The sequence below is a fragment of the Neodiprion fabricii genome, chromosome 4 (genome assembly GCF_021155785.1).
Source record: "Neodiprion fabricii isolate iyNeoFabr1 chromosome 4, iyNeoFabr1.1, whole genome shotgun sequence".
Classification (NCBI taxonomy): Eukaryota; Metazoa; Arthropoda; class Insecta; order Hymenoptera; family Diprionidae; genus Neodiprion; species Neodiprion fabricii.
Genome location: NC_060242.1, coordinates 6,257,512 through 6,274,311, shown reverse-complemented (window position 1 = coordinate 6,274,311; position 16,800 = coordinate 6,257,512). Strand labels below are relative to the sequence as shown.

Genomic DNA, 16,800 nt, shown 5'->3' with positions numbered 1-16,800 from the left:
TTGGCATTATTACTTCGCTCGCGTCGAGAGACGGTGAAAAATGACAAAGAACCGTTTATCGGAGAGCTACACAACACAACTGCTATGCGATGCATAATAAATTTTTACCCGACCCGGCTTCGCAGTATAACCTATACGTCGCTGTAGGTATCGAGGCACATACGACAACCTCGTATCCTCATCTTACCAATGAATCTGGAATTAACTCGGGATTATCCCTCGTGAATAATTCTATTCCTGAGAATGACGCATCTGCTATCAAATCTACATATTACGAGGCATGGGATGGTCCAACGACGTTCGTCTCCGAGTCACTGATCGTATTATGCCCGCTTCCGATATCCTCACTTGTATAATCGCCGTCGCCATTACGGGGCAGATCCATAAATAGATAGATATAGGCTAGGCGGGTTCGAGGCCACCAGAATTTTTCCGACTCCTAAAACCGACTCACCGCGCATGCGCGATTAACGGTTAGAAATTTGAAATCCGCGCAGATAGAATGCGCAGTAGGTCGATATGGGGACTTGGAAAAATTCTAACCTATTCTTCTCGTTATTACCCATCGTACGATTGCAAGTTTGTTCTTTTTTTTTTAATTTCCACCACGTCTCGAGAGGATCGGAAGCTAGGTTAACAAGTTCTCATAGTCGCAATACCAGTCCGGTGTAACAGGTAACATGCAACAGGTATCAGTGGCCGTGTTAAAGTGTACCGAGTAAAATTTGAATACCCTAAATGGGCCCTGTGTCGCTTGTTATACCCAGTTGCCTAGTTTCTTTATTTCCCGGGAAGCTATGCGTTGCAGTTATTGAGAACCGGTATTCGATGCGTCATCTGCACGCGATCCCCTCGCGATGTGGCTACCCTCGGCCAATATATAATCTCTTCTCGACGTCCAGGCTATCTGTGTGAATACCTTTTTGCGCTCTGCAGTTCGACCCGGTCCGAGACGAGGTTCGACAGGAGTTGCCAGACCTCTCTCTCTCTCTTTCTCTCTGAAGAGTACGGGTTCCACCGACTATCTGGTAGGTCGCGGGTTTCGCCACCCCCTGGACATCGCCGGGAATCGAGGTACCGCCTCGTCATTGGAATGTCGTAAGATCTGTTCCACTCCCAACTCCCGGTTATCCGCTATATACGCCTGTACAATGCAATTCGTAACGCTACTTGGTCCTCAACCTACACAACATATCCGAACACATCGGAAATTACCCGCTTAAAGGACTTCGTTCGGCATGCCAATTTTCAACTTTCGTATATATATGTATACGTCAGTTACACTATGCCGACACTGTGTGCGCGGGTGAGTTTTTCACGCGGTCCTCAGGGTTTGACTATTTTATTGTCAAACATTCGCAGTTTCCCATAACACAGGTCTGACATGGTTTTTCCCAGACGAAACTGAGCAGTAATTTCGGTAGGCGTTAGTAACGAATCTATGAAAAAAATATCGAAAAAATTCTATCGCGTAAATTTCCTGAGACATTTTTTTTTCCATTTTCCCAACACTACTAGAGCTCACTTATCCAGTTTCTGTGTTAATTATATGTATTGATGGCGGTGTTGGTTTTCAAATATTCATTTACCCTCACTAGTTGTTGTTTACGGTGGTTTTAGGCATTCTTAGAGCTACGTAAGTACAAGAGAAAAAGATTGAACAGGAGTTTTGAAGAAAATAGAAGTCTTGTTTAAATCCAATGCTATTCATTATATTTTATTTTTTCATAAAAATTGTTAAAAAATCTAGAAATATGCATATCTCGCATAAAAATAAATATCGATAAAACAAACTAGCCCTATATTTCTATTCAACGTATCCAAATACCTAAAAAAAAAATGCGTTATTATTTTAAAGGAAAATTTAAAAAATTTATAACGCGCAGGCCTGTGAAATTGTTCTTATAAATATTCGAAGGACTTACGACTCTTCGTCGGACTTCATTTCAACTTGAAGCACCACGTGCGATCCTGTTTTCAATTAATTGTTCTTCGGGTATCGACGACGATTAAACAGGTACTAAAAAATCACCATATTTCGGCGAGATTCCAGATTTCAAAAGAAACATTGATAACGCGACATCTTTTTTCGTCATAACCACCATCAATTTCTGCGATGGTAAAGTGACGGTTATTTTTTTAGTCTAAGAGGGTTCCACGGGTTCAAGAAATGACCACCATAGAATATTGCGACTCCACTGATCCACCTAATCGAAGCGATTCAACCGGTAATATCGAGCTTTACTGGACGTGTTCCAAGTGCTTGGATGTCGCTGAAGCGCAGCAGACGGAAATACCGGAGATCATCGGGGTCTCCCGTATATTCCAGGAATGTCTAATACGAGTGTCGAGGCTTGTTGATAGCGATAAATTTGGGCTCAGTTCACACGGTCCCGTAGAGAAGAGGGAAATAGTCGAACTTTCCTGAGCCTAAGGTCTTAACGATACAGCGCATCCCGTCTTGGAGTGTTATACGACCCGGGCGGTGAATTAGTGTTTTATGTTAATTCCGTTCATAAAATAGAAGGGCGTTTCAGGGCGCGGGGAGTACCGGAGAACGAATACGAGGAAGAAAATCGGTTAATCCTACGCGTTCCCGCCGCTTTGCGCAATGCGTCTTGTATAACTTGTAACGGACAAACGCGAACGAGGCCTGACATTCCGGGACTTTGAAATGTAAAAGCACGGCGCTTTGAACCGACTGCAACGTGAGCGGAATCGCCTAAAGGTTCCGGATCGGCTCGGTGATCCTCTTCGTCGTGCGAGACTCCCCATTGAGCAAACCCATCCCGCCGACCCGAACCTGATGACTTCGACTCGTGCATGCGAACCCACAACCCATGCAGCAACGTGTAACTCATTCCTTTCTTTCGAATTCGCAACGCGATATCGATGCAGATCGTGCACTGCAGTACAACTTGGCTCTGTTCCGTTTATCCTCCACACTCGCGCTTGACCCTTTCAGTCTGACGTTATTGTGCCGAGTCGACTTTTGTAACAAGATTATACTCCGTGGCTTTCGGGCTCGCTGATTACGAATATAAAATCATATCTTGAAAATTCGAAACGGTGGGTCCGATATCCCGAACGAAAATTTCAAACTTGATCGAATACGTTAAAAAGCAAAACTTTATGCAGGGATTTTCCGGGTCGCTGATTGGATTTGCAATACTGAATTTTCAAAATCTGATCCGAAAAACTCGTGGACAGAGATTTTTCTCCCGATTCGATCGAATTTGAAATTTTCGTCGGACATATTGGATCCATCATCTTGAATTTTTTAAACCCGATTACAGATTCGTAATCAACGATCTCAAAAACTTACAATTTTTGCAAAAATGTAACTTGCCCGGAAATGAATTATTCTTTCAATTTCGACGATTTTTTTCAATCAATCTCTTTCCAACAATAATAATTTACATTGTACCGCAATAATTACTTTCGAGTGTCGAAAACTTGTTAGTATACTATCAAAAATAGCAAAAAAAAAAAAAACTTCAACGAAATATTTTGAAAAGTTCTCTAAATATATAAACAAATGGATGTAAAATAGTTGGTAAGAATACTCATCACTGTGACACAAAGGGTTAAGTCTGCAATCGGGTGAAATTTTGACAATAGCGATTCTTGTCGAAACGTTGCTGGAGCAATTAGTCAGGGAATCTTGAAAATCGCGGAATTGTTTTTAAGGTTCTTTTTTGCTTCCTAACATCTTAAAATACCGGTAAAAAGCTATCAGTGACACTGGAAACATTTGAAAAATGCCATTGAAAATCCTCCATAGATTATCTTAGAAACTGTAATATACATTATACACCTGTTTAATGGTGTGTGCAGTTATAAATTCTCATCGAAACTTGTTTCCGAACATTAATTTCACAGCCATTTATATTCTTAGAAACATTTACGAAACTTTGATCTCTGATCTGAACCCTCGTAATTTTTTTTTTTTTCCTAAATCTTGAGCTTTACCGCGATTTCTACTATCTAATGTCTCTCTTTTTACACCCTCGTCAGTGAGCTAATTTCTTTTTCTTATCACCGACGTTGATCGTTCGCAACTAGATACTGGTCCATCCTACCAATATTTCGCTTTATTTTCTGCATGTAAATACATTCTGTTCTCTTTAAATGTATCTGTCTTCTAAGCATCTGTCTATCCATCTATCTACCTATCTGTCTATCTATTTATCTATCTATCTGTCTATCCATATATGTGTCTATCTATTTATCTATCCATCTGTCTATCTATCTACCCATCTATCTATCTATCCATCTGTCTATCTATCTATCTATCTATCCATCTATCTATCCATCAATCTATCTATCCATCTGTCTATCTATCTATCTATCTATCTATCTATCTATCTATCTATCTATCTATCTATCTATCTATCTATCTATCTATCTATCTATCCATCCATGTATCTATCCATATGTCTATCTATCTACCCATCTATCTATCTATCCATCTGTCTGTCTATCTGTCTATCTATCTATCTATCCATCTATCTATCCATCTATCTATCTATCTATCCATCTATCTATCTATCTATCTATCTATATATCTATCCATTTATCGGTCTACCCGTCTCTCTATCTATCTATCTATCTAGCTGTCACGATCCTTGTTGTTCGTAGACCCCCGACTGATTCCGATTATTTCTACATACTGCATTAAGTTTTACCCTAGGAGCATGATGGTTACGTTTTTCCGTCATCCGGGGCAGTCGTGCTGCAACTGCGAGTGTATTTACCCGTGCATACATCGATAACTGCCTTCATGTACGCATACATGGACAGATGGTGTAATGCCGTACGTATGTATGTAGAAAATAGTTTCCGCGACCGCGTTGCCGAGCTAAAAGCCTACTAACGGATAACGGATAACGCAGAGAAGCGCGTGTGCAGGAGGAACGTGTCTGGAATCGTCTGAAATATACTGGCCGACTAACGAGTTGATTCTGAACGAGCGAAGAAATCTTTTCACGATCCACACGGCCGAGTTCGCGATTATAACCTATCCTAGTCTATCCATCCGACACCAGTCGCAAAAGTTCTCCTTAACAAAACGCCTGTGCGGTACCTACCACCGACCATTATATAAGTATAAAAATTCGCGATTCTTCACGCTCGCATAAACACCATAAGCTGTGCTTTCGAAAATTTATCACACGCACTCACGCACGCGCAGATTACACAGTGAATAGTTTGTCGCTCCTCGTTTGTTTTTGTTTGATTGTCGTTGTTTTTTTTTTTTTTTTTTTGTTTTAATTTTTTTTTATTGCTTTTTTGCGATGAAAAATTAAAAGAAGACCTTCTTCCTGCTGGCCTCTGATTTTCTTCATAATTCTTCCACGCGTCAAGGAAACATTATTCTTACCACAGTGATCGTAGCGCGGTTTATTCGCGAATCGTTACCCTTAACCCTGTACAGCTATAAACAATTGCCCGCGAATTGTCATCGTAAAGTGAAAAACGGTACGAGTGCTATTTATTGTCTTTTTATTACTCAATATTTTATCCAATGCAGGTTATTCGATTAATTTCAACGGCTCTTTGACTAAGTCGAACGATCTGTTTAACATTCGGCTCGGTGTTCAAGTTATTAGGTCTAATTAGGTGTATCAATATGTGTTCAGATTATAAAGTGACACGATTTTGAATACAACTATGAACGAAAGAAACGAGTCAGAACTTTTTAAACGTACCCAACATTTTGAAGAATCTTATTATTTATCTTCTATAATATCTTTTATAAACGAACGTGATTCGACGTTCTCGAATTGATAAAATATTGTGTGTATATTTATCGCACGGTTTATAATATCGTGGGTATTTCAACGTTGGCGAGAATGATCATAGCGTTAAATCATAGGTGTATGGGTTACGTGTGTATATATATATATAATGTATATTATGCGGGTACATAATAACGTCAAGAGACATGCGTGCTATACATAATTAAGAGAAACACACCGCCTTTCGGTAATATTTCCGTCGACGGTTAACGTGATTATATCTAAGGACGCCTGTTAATTAACCACATATACACACGTGCATATACATCTTTATGCGAGATAGCTTAGACGTTGAATTGTTTTTTATTTTTTGTTTCTTCCTCTTCTTCTTCTTCTTCTTCTTCTTCTTTCCTTTCGACATTCACGGTTTTTGTTTTTTCTCAAAGCCATATGTGACAGAAGATTTTTACCGCACTATACAGATACAACGTTAAACCTATAATATATGATATATATATATATATATATATATACGCACGCTCATTACGTATTCCTAAATTATTTACACATCAAACTAGCGTCTATGATATTTATTTTATATACAAAACAAGAAAATTAGGTAAAAGAGAACGGTATATATGTAATTCCTAACGGATAGTCAATCCGCGGAAAATGAAAAGGAGGCAGCCACAAATCTCTGGATAGAATTTTTTTTTTGACAATCAGACGTATAACGTTGGCTAAATTTTTGCACTGGAGAAGGAGAGGAGGAGATTATCAGTTGATACCTGCAGTGAAAGTGTGTATCACACCTATCCCTGCACAAGCTTGTAATATTAGATATATATACGCGTTGTAAACAGGATATTTATGCCTATAACATACCGGTTGTGTAACAGTGATAAAATCCCTGTATCTATATCGATAATATTACGTATCTCCGTAGTTGAATTACGTACTGCATATTATCGACGCTTCGACGTCGTGTGTATAACGAGCCAATGAATCTCGAATTTTACAATCATGATCTGAGTTGTGATCGTTATTTTATGTTTTTGATTGCAGGAAAACTTGTCGTGGGGCTGGGATCTCCAGGATGCCAGGGCTGTTAAAGTTGCTAAGCTTGCTGATCTATACAGTGAGTCATTACCTTGTAAAACTGATAGAAAATTTTTGCCTCACGAGTAACCCAGATTTTTTAATTACGATCTTTCAATGCGATTGTTAGAGGAAAAAACGCGAACGTATCGAAACTTGCGAAATTCAAATCCACCCGGCAATAAAGTTTTTACGAATTTTTCATAACATTCGTACGTCTGTTGTACAATGTTATAATACGTTTTCATTAGAAATGGTTTTAAAAATAGTCGGAAAACGTAATCGATTGTTACAGAAGATACATTTTAGATAGAAACATTAGATACTACAGTACCTACACGTTTGAATAAATTGATATAAATTATTATGCGATCAGAGGTGGCATTGAAAATAAATTTGAAATAATGATCTTTTATATCCTATAACGACGGTCAGTTCGAGCACATTGATGGGAATTTTTACCGCGAGTAAGGGTACGTACATTAATAACAATAATGATGATAATCCGGGATGGGATTGAAATTCCGAATTTCAAAAATTCCGAAAGTGCGAAAATGAGAAAGTTTAAAAATCTGAAACATCGAAATGCTTAACAATCGAAGATTTTTAGTTTCGTGAATTTTCACCAGTTTCACCTTTCTTTGTTTTGGATTTTCGATAATTTTACCTTCGAAATTCCGGTGACTCTGATTTTCGGTTTGCCTCATTTTTTACACCCGCTCGTCGAGTAAACCACGCTCTGTGTGCATATTTTACTCTATCGCAACTTGAATTTTTGGAATCTTGGATTTCGAAACTTTGAATCACCGATTTTCCGACCATTCGAAACTTTGTTGTTTCTTCAAAGTTTGATTTCTTTACTTCAAGTCTCGCCACCAAATAATAATTCGAAATTAGGTGCTTTCGGAACTTTAACCCCGCTTCGATCATCCGTGTACAAATAAGTCACATTTCTCATTTTTATCGTTACCCGATACCGTGTAATGTACCTACCTATGCGTACAATATCATGTAAACAGATAAACAGACAGATGCGGGAAGTTCCGCAACATTTTCAGCTCTCAGGGATCGAAGAGACCCTTTGTGCATAGATAATATGTTTGTTGAAAAAGGAGCTGAAAATAAAGCGTCATTTTTACCGCGCGTAATAGACGTAACTGCAAATTACACGTCCTACGCGGACGTGAAACGGCTTTATTTAAACGAGCTTTCCTCAAAGCTCGCTATGCATCGAGCATAGCACACCACGCTCTGCGTTTACTTCTGGCTGTATTATTAATGTTTCTTGCGCGATTATACCCAACAACAAATACGCGTTTCACGAGTCTTCGCGTTGTTGCGTGAGGCACAATATTCATGGCCTACGCGCAGTCGGTCTTTTTATCGAATTATTTGCAATAGGATCTACAATTCTAAAATCCCAGAATCCTACATATTTTAAGGTGAATAAATTCCATTTCCGTTGTTTGTATAGTATACAGTGAGTTGAAAATAAAAACAAAAAAAAAAAAAGAATTTGGCACGAAAAACGACTATGGAATTTGATGTAAATTATTTTATCGCTTCACAATTTTGTTGTAAAATTATCATTCTGTACGGTTGTATAGTGAATTCGTTAGAACTCTTTAGCTCAATTTACATGCAGCTGTAATTCAATTTCAATTACGCGTCAAACGTCATATACATATACTCAAAATATATTCCATCATTTTTTCTATTTCATATATAATACGAATATTTTTTTTTTTTATTCACGATTTAAAAAATTTATAATTTGTTAATTTTCATTGCTATTATACAACCAATTCAATTCTCTGATTTTCGCGAAACTATCTAATCAGGCGTTAATTCTTACAAAATATTCATTCGATTGAATTCGTCGTAGCGACAAAAGAGATGCGAAGTGCATGCGTGAAAAAAGGAAAGAAGGACAGAAGAATTGCAAATTTATTTTTTGTCCATCTTTTATTTGAATCCTTCATTTCCGTCCCCCCGCCCACTTATTATTCTTGTTCGTTTCATTCCACGTGCGTTCTTTTTGGCTCGAGGTATTTTTTTTCTTTTTTTTTTCTTTTTTGTTTATTACTCACTCCGTCTCCTTCTCTTCTCTTTTTCACCCTTCCCGAAGGGATATATAATTATGGTAATCACGCTGCGTAATTTCGAGGCCTCGCGACATACGCGCATTCCATGGCGAAAGAATTTCGAAAACTACCTCGCGTCAGACGCGTATAACGGATGCTTTAATACACCGGGATAATCAGCGCCAACGGCTCCTGTGCGGACACTTAGTGCCTCTGTACCTACATACCTGATATTTTTGCCCCCCCCCCCCCCCCCCCCCCCCCCCCCCCAAACGAAGTTCAATCTGCACAGACGGGTTCGCGACGAACGCCTTTATAAAATGCTGGGCAAAACTTGCGAGAAATTTTACCTTACGTTGGAGACGATTTACTCGCTACCCTACCGAAGATCCCTCACGACTTATCGTTGGCATCACTGACACCGCTAGTTTTTTTTTTTTATCGCCCTAGAGAATAAGTTAGTTTCTATGCCGTCGTTGCTTAGTTGAAAAAAAAAAAAATAAATAAATGGGTGGGGGAGAGGGAACCAAAAATGAAGATCTCTCTCATAAAAGTATAAAGTATAAGAGAACATGATTCGTGTAATAAAGCAGTTTAATAAACAAATATTAAACAAATAAAAATTTCAATCTCTTATACGTGTATTAAATCGTAAATTTTTTTTACAGAATTTAGCATGCAATTTATTGCATGTTTTATATCGTTAATTCGATAAATTATATAAGAAATCGCATAATAAATAACAAGAGCACGAATGATCAGATATACCGTGTACACTTGGGGACAATGAATCTGAGGCGGCTTATTTTTTACACTAGACAGTTATGTTGGCAACGTGGAGAAACCTACAGCGCCACAGTCGGCCGAGCGCGAAACTAACTCAATCTCAATAAACGTAATATAACCCATGACCGTTGTTGGATTGACACGTATTCTAAGGTTAGATTCGACGGTCATGGGTTACGTTAAGTTTATTGAGATTCAGTTAGTTTCGCGCTCGGCCGACTGTGGCGCTGTAGGTTTCTCCACGTTGCCAACATAACTGTCTCGTGTAAAAAATAAGCCGTCTCAGATTCATTGTACCCAAGTGTACATACCATAAGTCATATACTTCATTAATAAATTAGACGCTGAAATTCTTGAAGCTATTTTATGATTTGACACATGAATATTTTCAGCAGGGTTACGCATATCTCACATACTCGAACTTGTGATTATCGTGAAAAGTGGTCAGCAATTCTTGATTTATACTCGTTGCAACAACGAAACTATGCAACTTTATAATTAACTCCCGCACAGATATAATATTCTGCAACTTATACTCTTGTAATGTAGCATGTGAAGGTGAACCGTGACATAAGCGTCGTACAAAAAGTTCGAAGTGATTTCCCGCGGAGTATCGGGTAATGAAAAGATTACCCTAATCAGATGTAACATTATGACAACCTGCCTGAATCAGTAGCTTTCCCATCACTCATATGGTTAATCGTCATCGCATGTGTTCGTAACTTCGCCTCGATCCGTAGTTGCGATTCGCGCAAGGTACCTTATATGCCTACTTAAGTCTTTGAGGCTGCCTGTGTCTGGCGGTGCGTGTGTAAAATTGCGGCATTGCAACGCTGCATGTGCATCTCTCAGCGCTGCATGTGAATTCTTTTTACCCACAAAGTGGCACGAATATCTACCTTCTTAATCTTCCCGGCGGAAGCACGGGTAAAAAATGAAAGAAGAGAAAGAAAAAAAATAAAAAAAAAAAAAAAAAACAAACAAAGCCGAGTTAACAAAAACTGAGTACACGGAATTTATATTGCAGTATCACATGTGTGTGTGTGTGTGTGTGTGCAGAGGTATATTACGTGCATACCTCAGAGCGCAAAGTGGACCCGTATTAATCGGCCCTGCGAACTTCTGCGGTGGGCTGCAGTCCATGTATATACGTATATGGTACATAGGTATACATATGTACCATTATAATTTATACCCGTTGCAAGTAAAAACATAGGTATAGGTATGCGAAGTGCAATAAGCGAAATGGCATATTAATTATAACTCAAGGTTTAAAATCACTGCGTAAAACAGAAGCCAGGTGTTTCTTCTTCTTCTTCTTCTTCTTCTTCTTCTTCTTCTCCTTCTTCTTCCACCTCCTTTTATTCTTCTCTTCTTCTCTGCATTGTTTGCCTTCTGTATTATTTCCGAATTAGAAAATTAATGACCAGCTATGGAGTATACGTAATAATTCTGGATAAACGAACTGCTGTTGTGAAAATTAAATTGTACAATCTGCATAGTCATTTATCGCCATTATTCCACTACGATAATTTTTCGCGTTTCATCTGGCATGGATTCTAGATAATTATTACGTCATCTCGGAATTGAAATCAGTAGTATAAAGATTCTTAGTTACTGTTGTCTGTTAGATTTTAAGCATGTCAGATGCATTAGGTGCATCGCGTGAATCATGAATTTGCAGTGTCCCCCGATACTCGCCGCCAGAAGTTTGTCGGAAATCGTTTGCTGTTTGACCCGAATCTTGCGACTTTCTTGTTGTACAAAAATACGCGCCGTGGAATAAATCCATCGTATTTGACAGTGTGGAATCGGCATAAGAAACATCAACGTTCGTATTATCGCGCCGGTCTAACACTCGGAATGAATGCGACGTGAGAAAATTCCTACATCACGAAGAACAGCTCGCTCCCTGGCCATTGTTTCATACGTGCAATTTTTCGGAAACTCGTGTCTAACGGGGCTTCCCCGGGTAAAACTCACCGTACACTACCGTCTCAATTATATAAGTGCCCAACGCTTCGAGCCTGATAATGCCAGCAGCCTGTATTCTCCGCTCTCTAATGGCACGATGATACCGATCATCGCAGGAACACATCTTTCCACTGATTCCTGAGTGCGATAGCCAGATGTTCAGGAATTTTATAATAATCTTTACATTCCGTTACATCGCGGTGGTGGAATTATTCATAACCACGTGCTCCGCCAGCATTCGCGTCGATCTTCGGTATTATCGTGCAGTGGTTATATATATATATATATATTCTCTCAAGTACCGCTGCATGATTTTACGCCGTAGCCGGTATTCAGATAAAGAGTTGTTCGGTTATAATTTATTATACAATGGTTATTTTAACCAGTTCGTAGAATTTTCACAATCCTGCATAAACGAGTAACCGGTAAAGTTTCAAGTAACGAAGAAACGGTGGAATTTACCTTCGAATGCAGAAATGCAGAGAAATTGTGAATTGCACTGTATTACATTTCTCGAGAGGAGTAACTAGTGCTGTGCGATTGATCGATTAATCGACAACTTGGATTAATTGTTTTTTCGATTGATCGATCAATTGAGCTATTCCGATTAATCAGTTACTCGTCGATTTCGATTGATCGATTAGTTAAATTTGCAAAAAACCGATTAATCGATCAATCGGAAAAGCGATTAACCGAGATCGTCGATTAATCGCTAGAAGAAACATCCCTGCGACTGCATAACCGACTCCTAATTGTTCTCTTCCCCTATCGCACCGTTTCGCATGCCTGTATATTATCTCATTATTTATTCCGTATTGAAAATCGCAGGTGATTGGCGTGCAGAACGGTGAGTCTAGCAGCGACGTCTGGCCCCTGGAGCGGCCGGACGGCATGCCAGCAATTGAATCTCTCGAAGTAATGTGCGGGAAAGATCACATGGACGTGCATTTATCCTTCTCGCATCCCTTCGAGGGGATTGTATCCTCGAAGGGTCAACACGCCGATCCTCGCTGCGTTTACGTGCCGCCGTCAACAGGACAGACCTTCTTTTCATTCCGCATAGCCTACGCGAGGTGAGAAAATTTTACACACGGCAATAACAACACCATTTTGCACGTACGCTTGCGTTTCATTGGCGATAATTATCCCTATTAATAATTATTCAACCTCTCCTCGTACTAAAGGTGCGGTACCAAACCGGATATGCATGGACAGTTTTACGAGAACACAGTCGTCGTACAGTACGACAAGGATCTTCTCGAGGTCTGGGATGAGGCCAAACGACTCAGGTGCGAATGGTTCAATGATTACGAAAAAACTGCCTCAAAACCACCGATGGTCATTGCTGACCTCGACGTTATACAGCTCGATTTTCGAGGTGAGTTCACAACCGTCCTTATATAAAACGAAAAAAAAAAATAAATAAATGAAAAATTCTCCTTCGCACGTTCCTTATCCCTGGATAACTATATCATGAGTCTGTGAATCAATCAAGCTTCGATTCAATTTTGAGATGAAATTACATACATTTCCGGTAGGTGTTTAACTTCCCGCAATCAACGAGGATTCCGATGTATATAATAACCGAAATTATAGCAATCTCTCGATCTTTGTACCATCATCAGAGGATCATACGGTACCTGAGAAAATTTCTAACCGTATGATTTTATTATTTCAGGGGATAACGTCGATTGCTGGATGGAAATTCAGCATGGTAAAGGGCCGTGGGCGCCGCCGGTATCCGGGATTGTTCCTCTGGGCTCAACCCTGACCCTCGTCATCGCTATCAACGATTACCGAGGTAGGAAAAGAGACGAGTCGTAAAAATGAAAAATAATTCTACACTCGTCGACTTTACTGTAATAGTAGAATCAACAGAGATTTTTGCTTGTCAAAAATAATACTATAAGGATATACCGACTATACTGTACCATCGCAAAAAAGACAGTCCGTAGTTATATTCCGTTATGTTTCCTACTCGCAACTATAATTTCTTAACCTTTTTTAAACATTTAAATCAAGAAATACTGTTTTTCTTCGTTTTTCGTTTGTCAAATCAATACTACTGAAGCAATCTTGATGCTCCGAATAGACGAATCGTAGAGGATCAAAAGACGAAGAAAATTAGTTGCCGAACGACTCGATCGGATTATTATCAACGGAGAAAAACCGGAAAGGTCAGCGTTTTTTCAAAAATGCATAACGTCGCAATTTTTTCAAGTTTAGCGCAGGCTTCACCAGATAATAGTGACTGATAGGTAAATTCGATGACCTGACAGTAATTTTTCCACAGAATCACTCATTATCTGCTCCTTGCTCCATATCTGCTCCATATTCCTTGGTCTATAGAGATTGTCTTACACGTTGCATGTTGACGTTGTAAACCGAGTTAATTGTGTTTTTATTGAAGGTGAATTCGACATGAGAGTCAAGTCCTGCGTCGCGTCCAATGGACGAGGTCACAAGATTCAACTTAGCGACGAATTTGGCTGCGTACTAAGGCCGAAAATGATCAGTCGATTCTTGAAGGCGCGAGGATCCGATGATCGAGCCACGGTCATTACCTACGCCTTCTTCCACGCATTCAAATTCCCCGACGCTCTGAGCGTCCACATCAAATGCAAGGTATTCGAACGATCATTCAAACCATCATTCGAACTAACGGTGTTTTACTTGATGAAAAAATTTCACCTTCCGACAAAATTCCGACCATTTGACTCGTTGTTGAAACATCGATTCTTGAAAGACCTTCACGCTATCAAGTTTACGACATTGTACGAATGCTATTATTGCAAGTATTTCCATGATTTTTCATCGACAGGTCTCAGAGCAATAATGATTATTATCATTTTCTTTTTAGCCTGAGTCTTCACAGTGTTAGAATAAAACTAGATAGATGAAGTTTCTTCTTCCTCGATCCTCGGTATCGTCTACTCCATTAAATATATCTCGTAATAGGATATATTCATTGATGTTTGTTAATTCGGATCAATTCGGGCTCGTAAATTTTCACCTAAGTTACGCAAAGCCGTGGCCCGCTTTTCATATAGTACATATAGGTTTGGGTATAGGTGGTAATAACTGGATCCGACGAAGATCGTCGTAGCATAAGGACTATAAACTGTGTGTTGCTCATGCGCGGGGCTCGAGGCTGAAGCCGAGTGTTAAGAATTTTTCGAATTATTATATCCCCGATTTAGCCTACGCACCCGAAAACCTGTTGCGCTCGAGGGTACGAACAGTGATTCTACACTACACGTTTATACCCAGCGTATACGGAATAACCCATAGGCAACGTTAGAAATAATTAATATTTCTCATCCAGAAGCGTTTCGATCAGTCGTTATAAATTCGGTCATGATTCATTCTCTTATCGACGCATAATCTCAACTATAACAAATCGTAAATATTTCCTTCCTATATAATCTGATGCGTTTATTGAATTACCTTATACATATTATCTTATACCTTTTATCCTATATGTATATCATGTTATACGGTACGTGCGTATATGGAAACGATTTCAAAGTAGGTAGGTAGGTACTTATACAACGACGATTGCTTGACGTGTTTCACGGTTTTACGACTCACATGCATACCTCATAACGTACGCATGACTTTTATATTCTTTTTCCTTTCATCAATGAACGGCTTCTCTCAGCGGCAATTTTTCCCTCAAGGAAGTTAAACCGATCCTCAACCGAAACACACACGCGTTAACCGTTGTACTCGAAACTCTTGCCGCCCTCCTCAAGAAAAAAGCCAAAAAAAAAAAAAAAAACAACAACATTCTGCAGTTATAATACAATTTGTTTCCATCGCTATGCGGTAATCACTATATACGTGTGTAGGTATATATGTACGTATACAACTATCCATATGTGTATATATATGCGTATGCGTTTGTTCGCATCGGATGAAATATTCCACTTTGCAGAAAGATTACTTCGCGGAAATATGTTGCAATTACGATCCGTCCGACGGAATTAAATTTCAGGTATCATTATACTTATATATGTGTACATATAATACATCGAAGGTATAGGTATGCCAATATATGCGGTTGCACGTTATATCTCAAATCGCGTGTTCGTATTCTCTGCATTCAACCGACTTATGATTGCTTCCTTCGTAATCTTTTTTGGAATTTTATTGACGTTCTTCCTATTACCTTTTTTCGTACTTTCATCTACCTCGGATTCGAATTTTACGTTAACTAATCTTATTTTTATACACCTACGAAGCAACACGTTCGAAACCGCGGTTGTAATTATTTACGATTGTTAACACCCGTATTTTTGTACCAACGGAGAATCAGAAAAAAGTTTTCACAGCGTAAAAATATAAATTTTTATTATTAAGGTACATATTTCAATTTTAGAGCTTACAATAAAATTTCTGACTTAAATATAGTTACTGCAGAAACTTCCTAAACGTAGCATGCAATGCCAAAAAATAATTCTAAACTACCGAAATTGTTAGATTAAATACATTGTCAATTGAACCCTGTAATATTTGAAATTTCTATGTAATACCCATGCTAATCAGCCTGTTTGTCATCATCGTGAAGGTAGAGATCTGCAGGCACGGTTGCCTCGACCATTGCCAATTGGACGGTCAGATAAGCCACTTCGCTCAAAAGCGTAAAGACCATCAGGCACCGTCGATACTTACTTACACCGCATCGGCAACGACAACCGCAACGACAGGCGAAGTGGACGAGGACGCTTCTATTTACGAGGACATCATCGAAAACGGTGCAGGAGAAGTCGCCTCTCAAGGTGAACCGCAGTTTCCAACCGTTGCCGAAAAGTCTTCCTCTCCGAAGGCCGAGGCCCAGACGAGTCAACGTCAACCAGCACCGATAGTCGAACCCCAGCAGGAAGACTCTGAGAGTCTTATGGGCCAGTCGTATCCGTTCTTGGTAAGCGTCTGAGAAGTTACGTTTCTCACTTTTCTAGATAATAGAATTGGTTTGAAAAAACTCTGGGAGAGCAACCGTAGGCGATAATAAACCGCAACTGAAGTCAGGTGTATTTTACTCTATTTGGTATACCCATTGCAGTCGTTTAAATTCCTCTGAAGTTCAGAGAACCATCATGCTGTGTCACGGAAAT

The 16,800-nt window shown here is 39.2% G+C and overlaps 1 protein-coding gene across 5 annotated transcripts in view; it reads left to right on the top strand.

Annotated features, from left to right (window-relative positions):
* Positions 1–16,800, top strand: part of LOC124181313 — a 40,203-nt gene that overhangs the window by 20,418 nt on the left and 2,985 nt on the right. For 4 of the 5 annotated variants that reach the window (XM_046567766.1, XM_046567764.1, XM_046567763.1 and 1 more), the window contains 6 exons: positions 6,807–6,879; positions 12,512–12,756; positions 12,868–13,061; positions 13,362–13,484; positions 14,094–14,308; positions 16,254–16,607. In XM_046567766.1, the coding sequence (XP_046423722.1) occupies positions 6,838–6,879; positions 12,512–12,756; positions 12,868–13,061; positions 13,362–13,484; positions 14,094–14,308; positions 16,254–16,607 (1,173 nt within the window). In that variant the 5' untranslated portion in view covers positions 6,807–6,837. Of the gene's footprint in view, positions 1–5,296; positions 5,482–6,806; positions 6,880–12,511; positions 12,757–12,867; positions 13,062–13,361; positions 13,485–14,093; positions 14,309–16,253; positions 16,608–16,800 lie in introns of those variants that run through there. The other variant, XM_046567765.1, reaches the window with a different exon arrangement.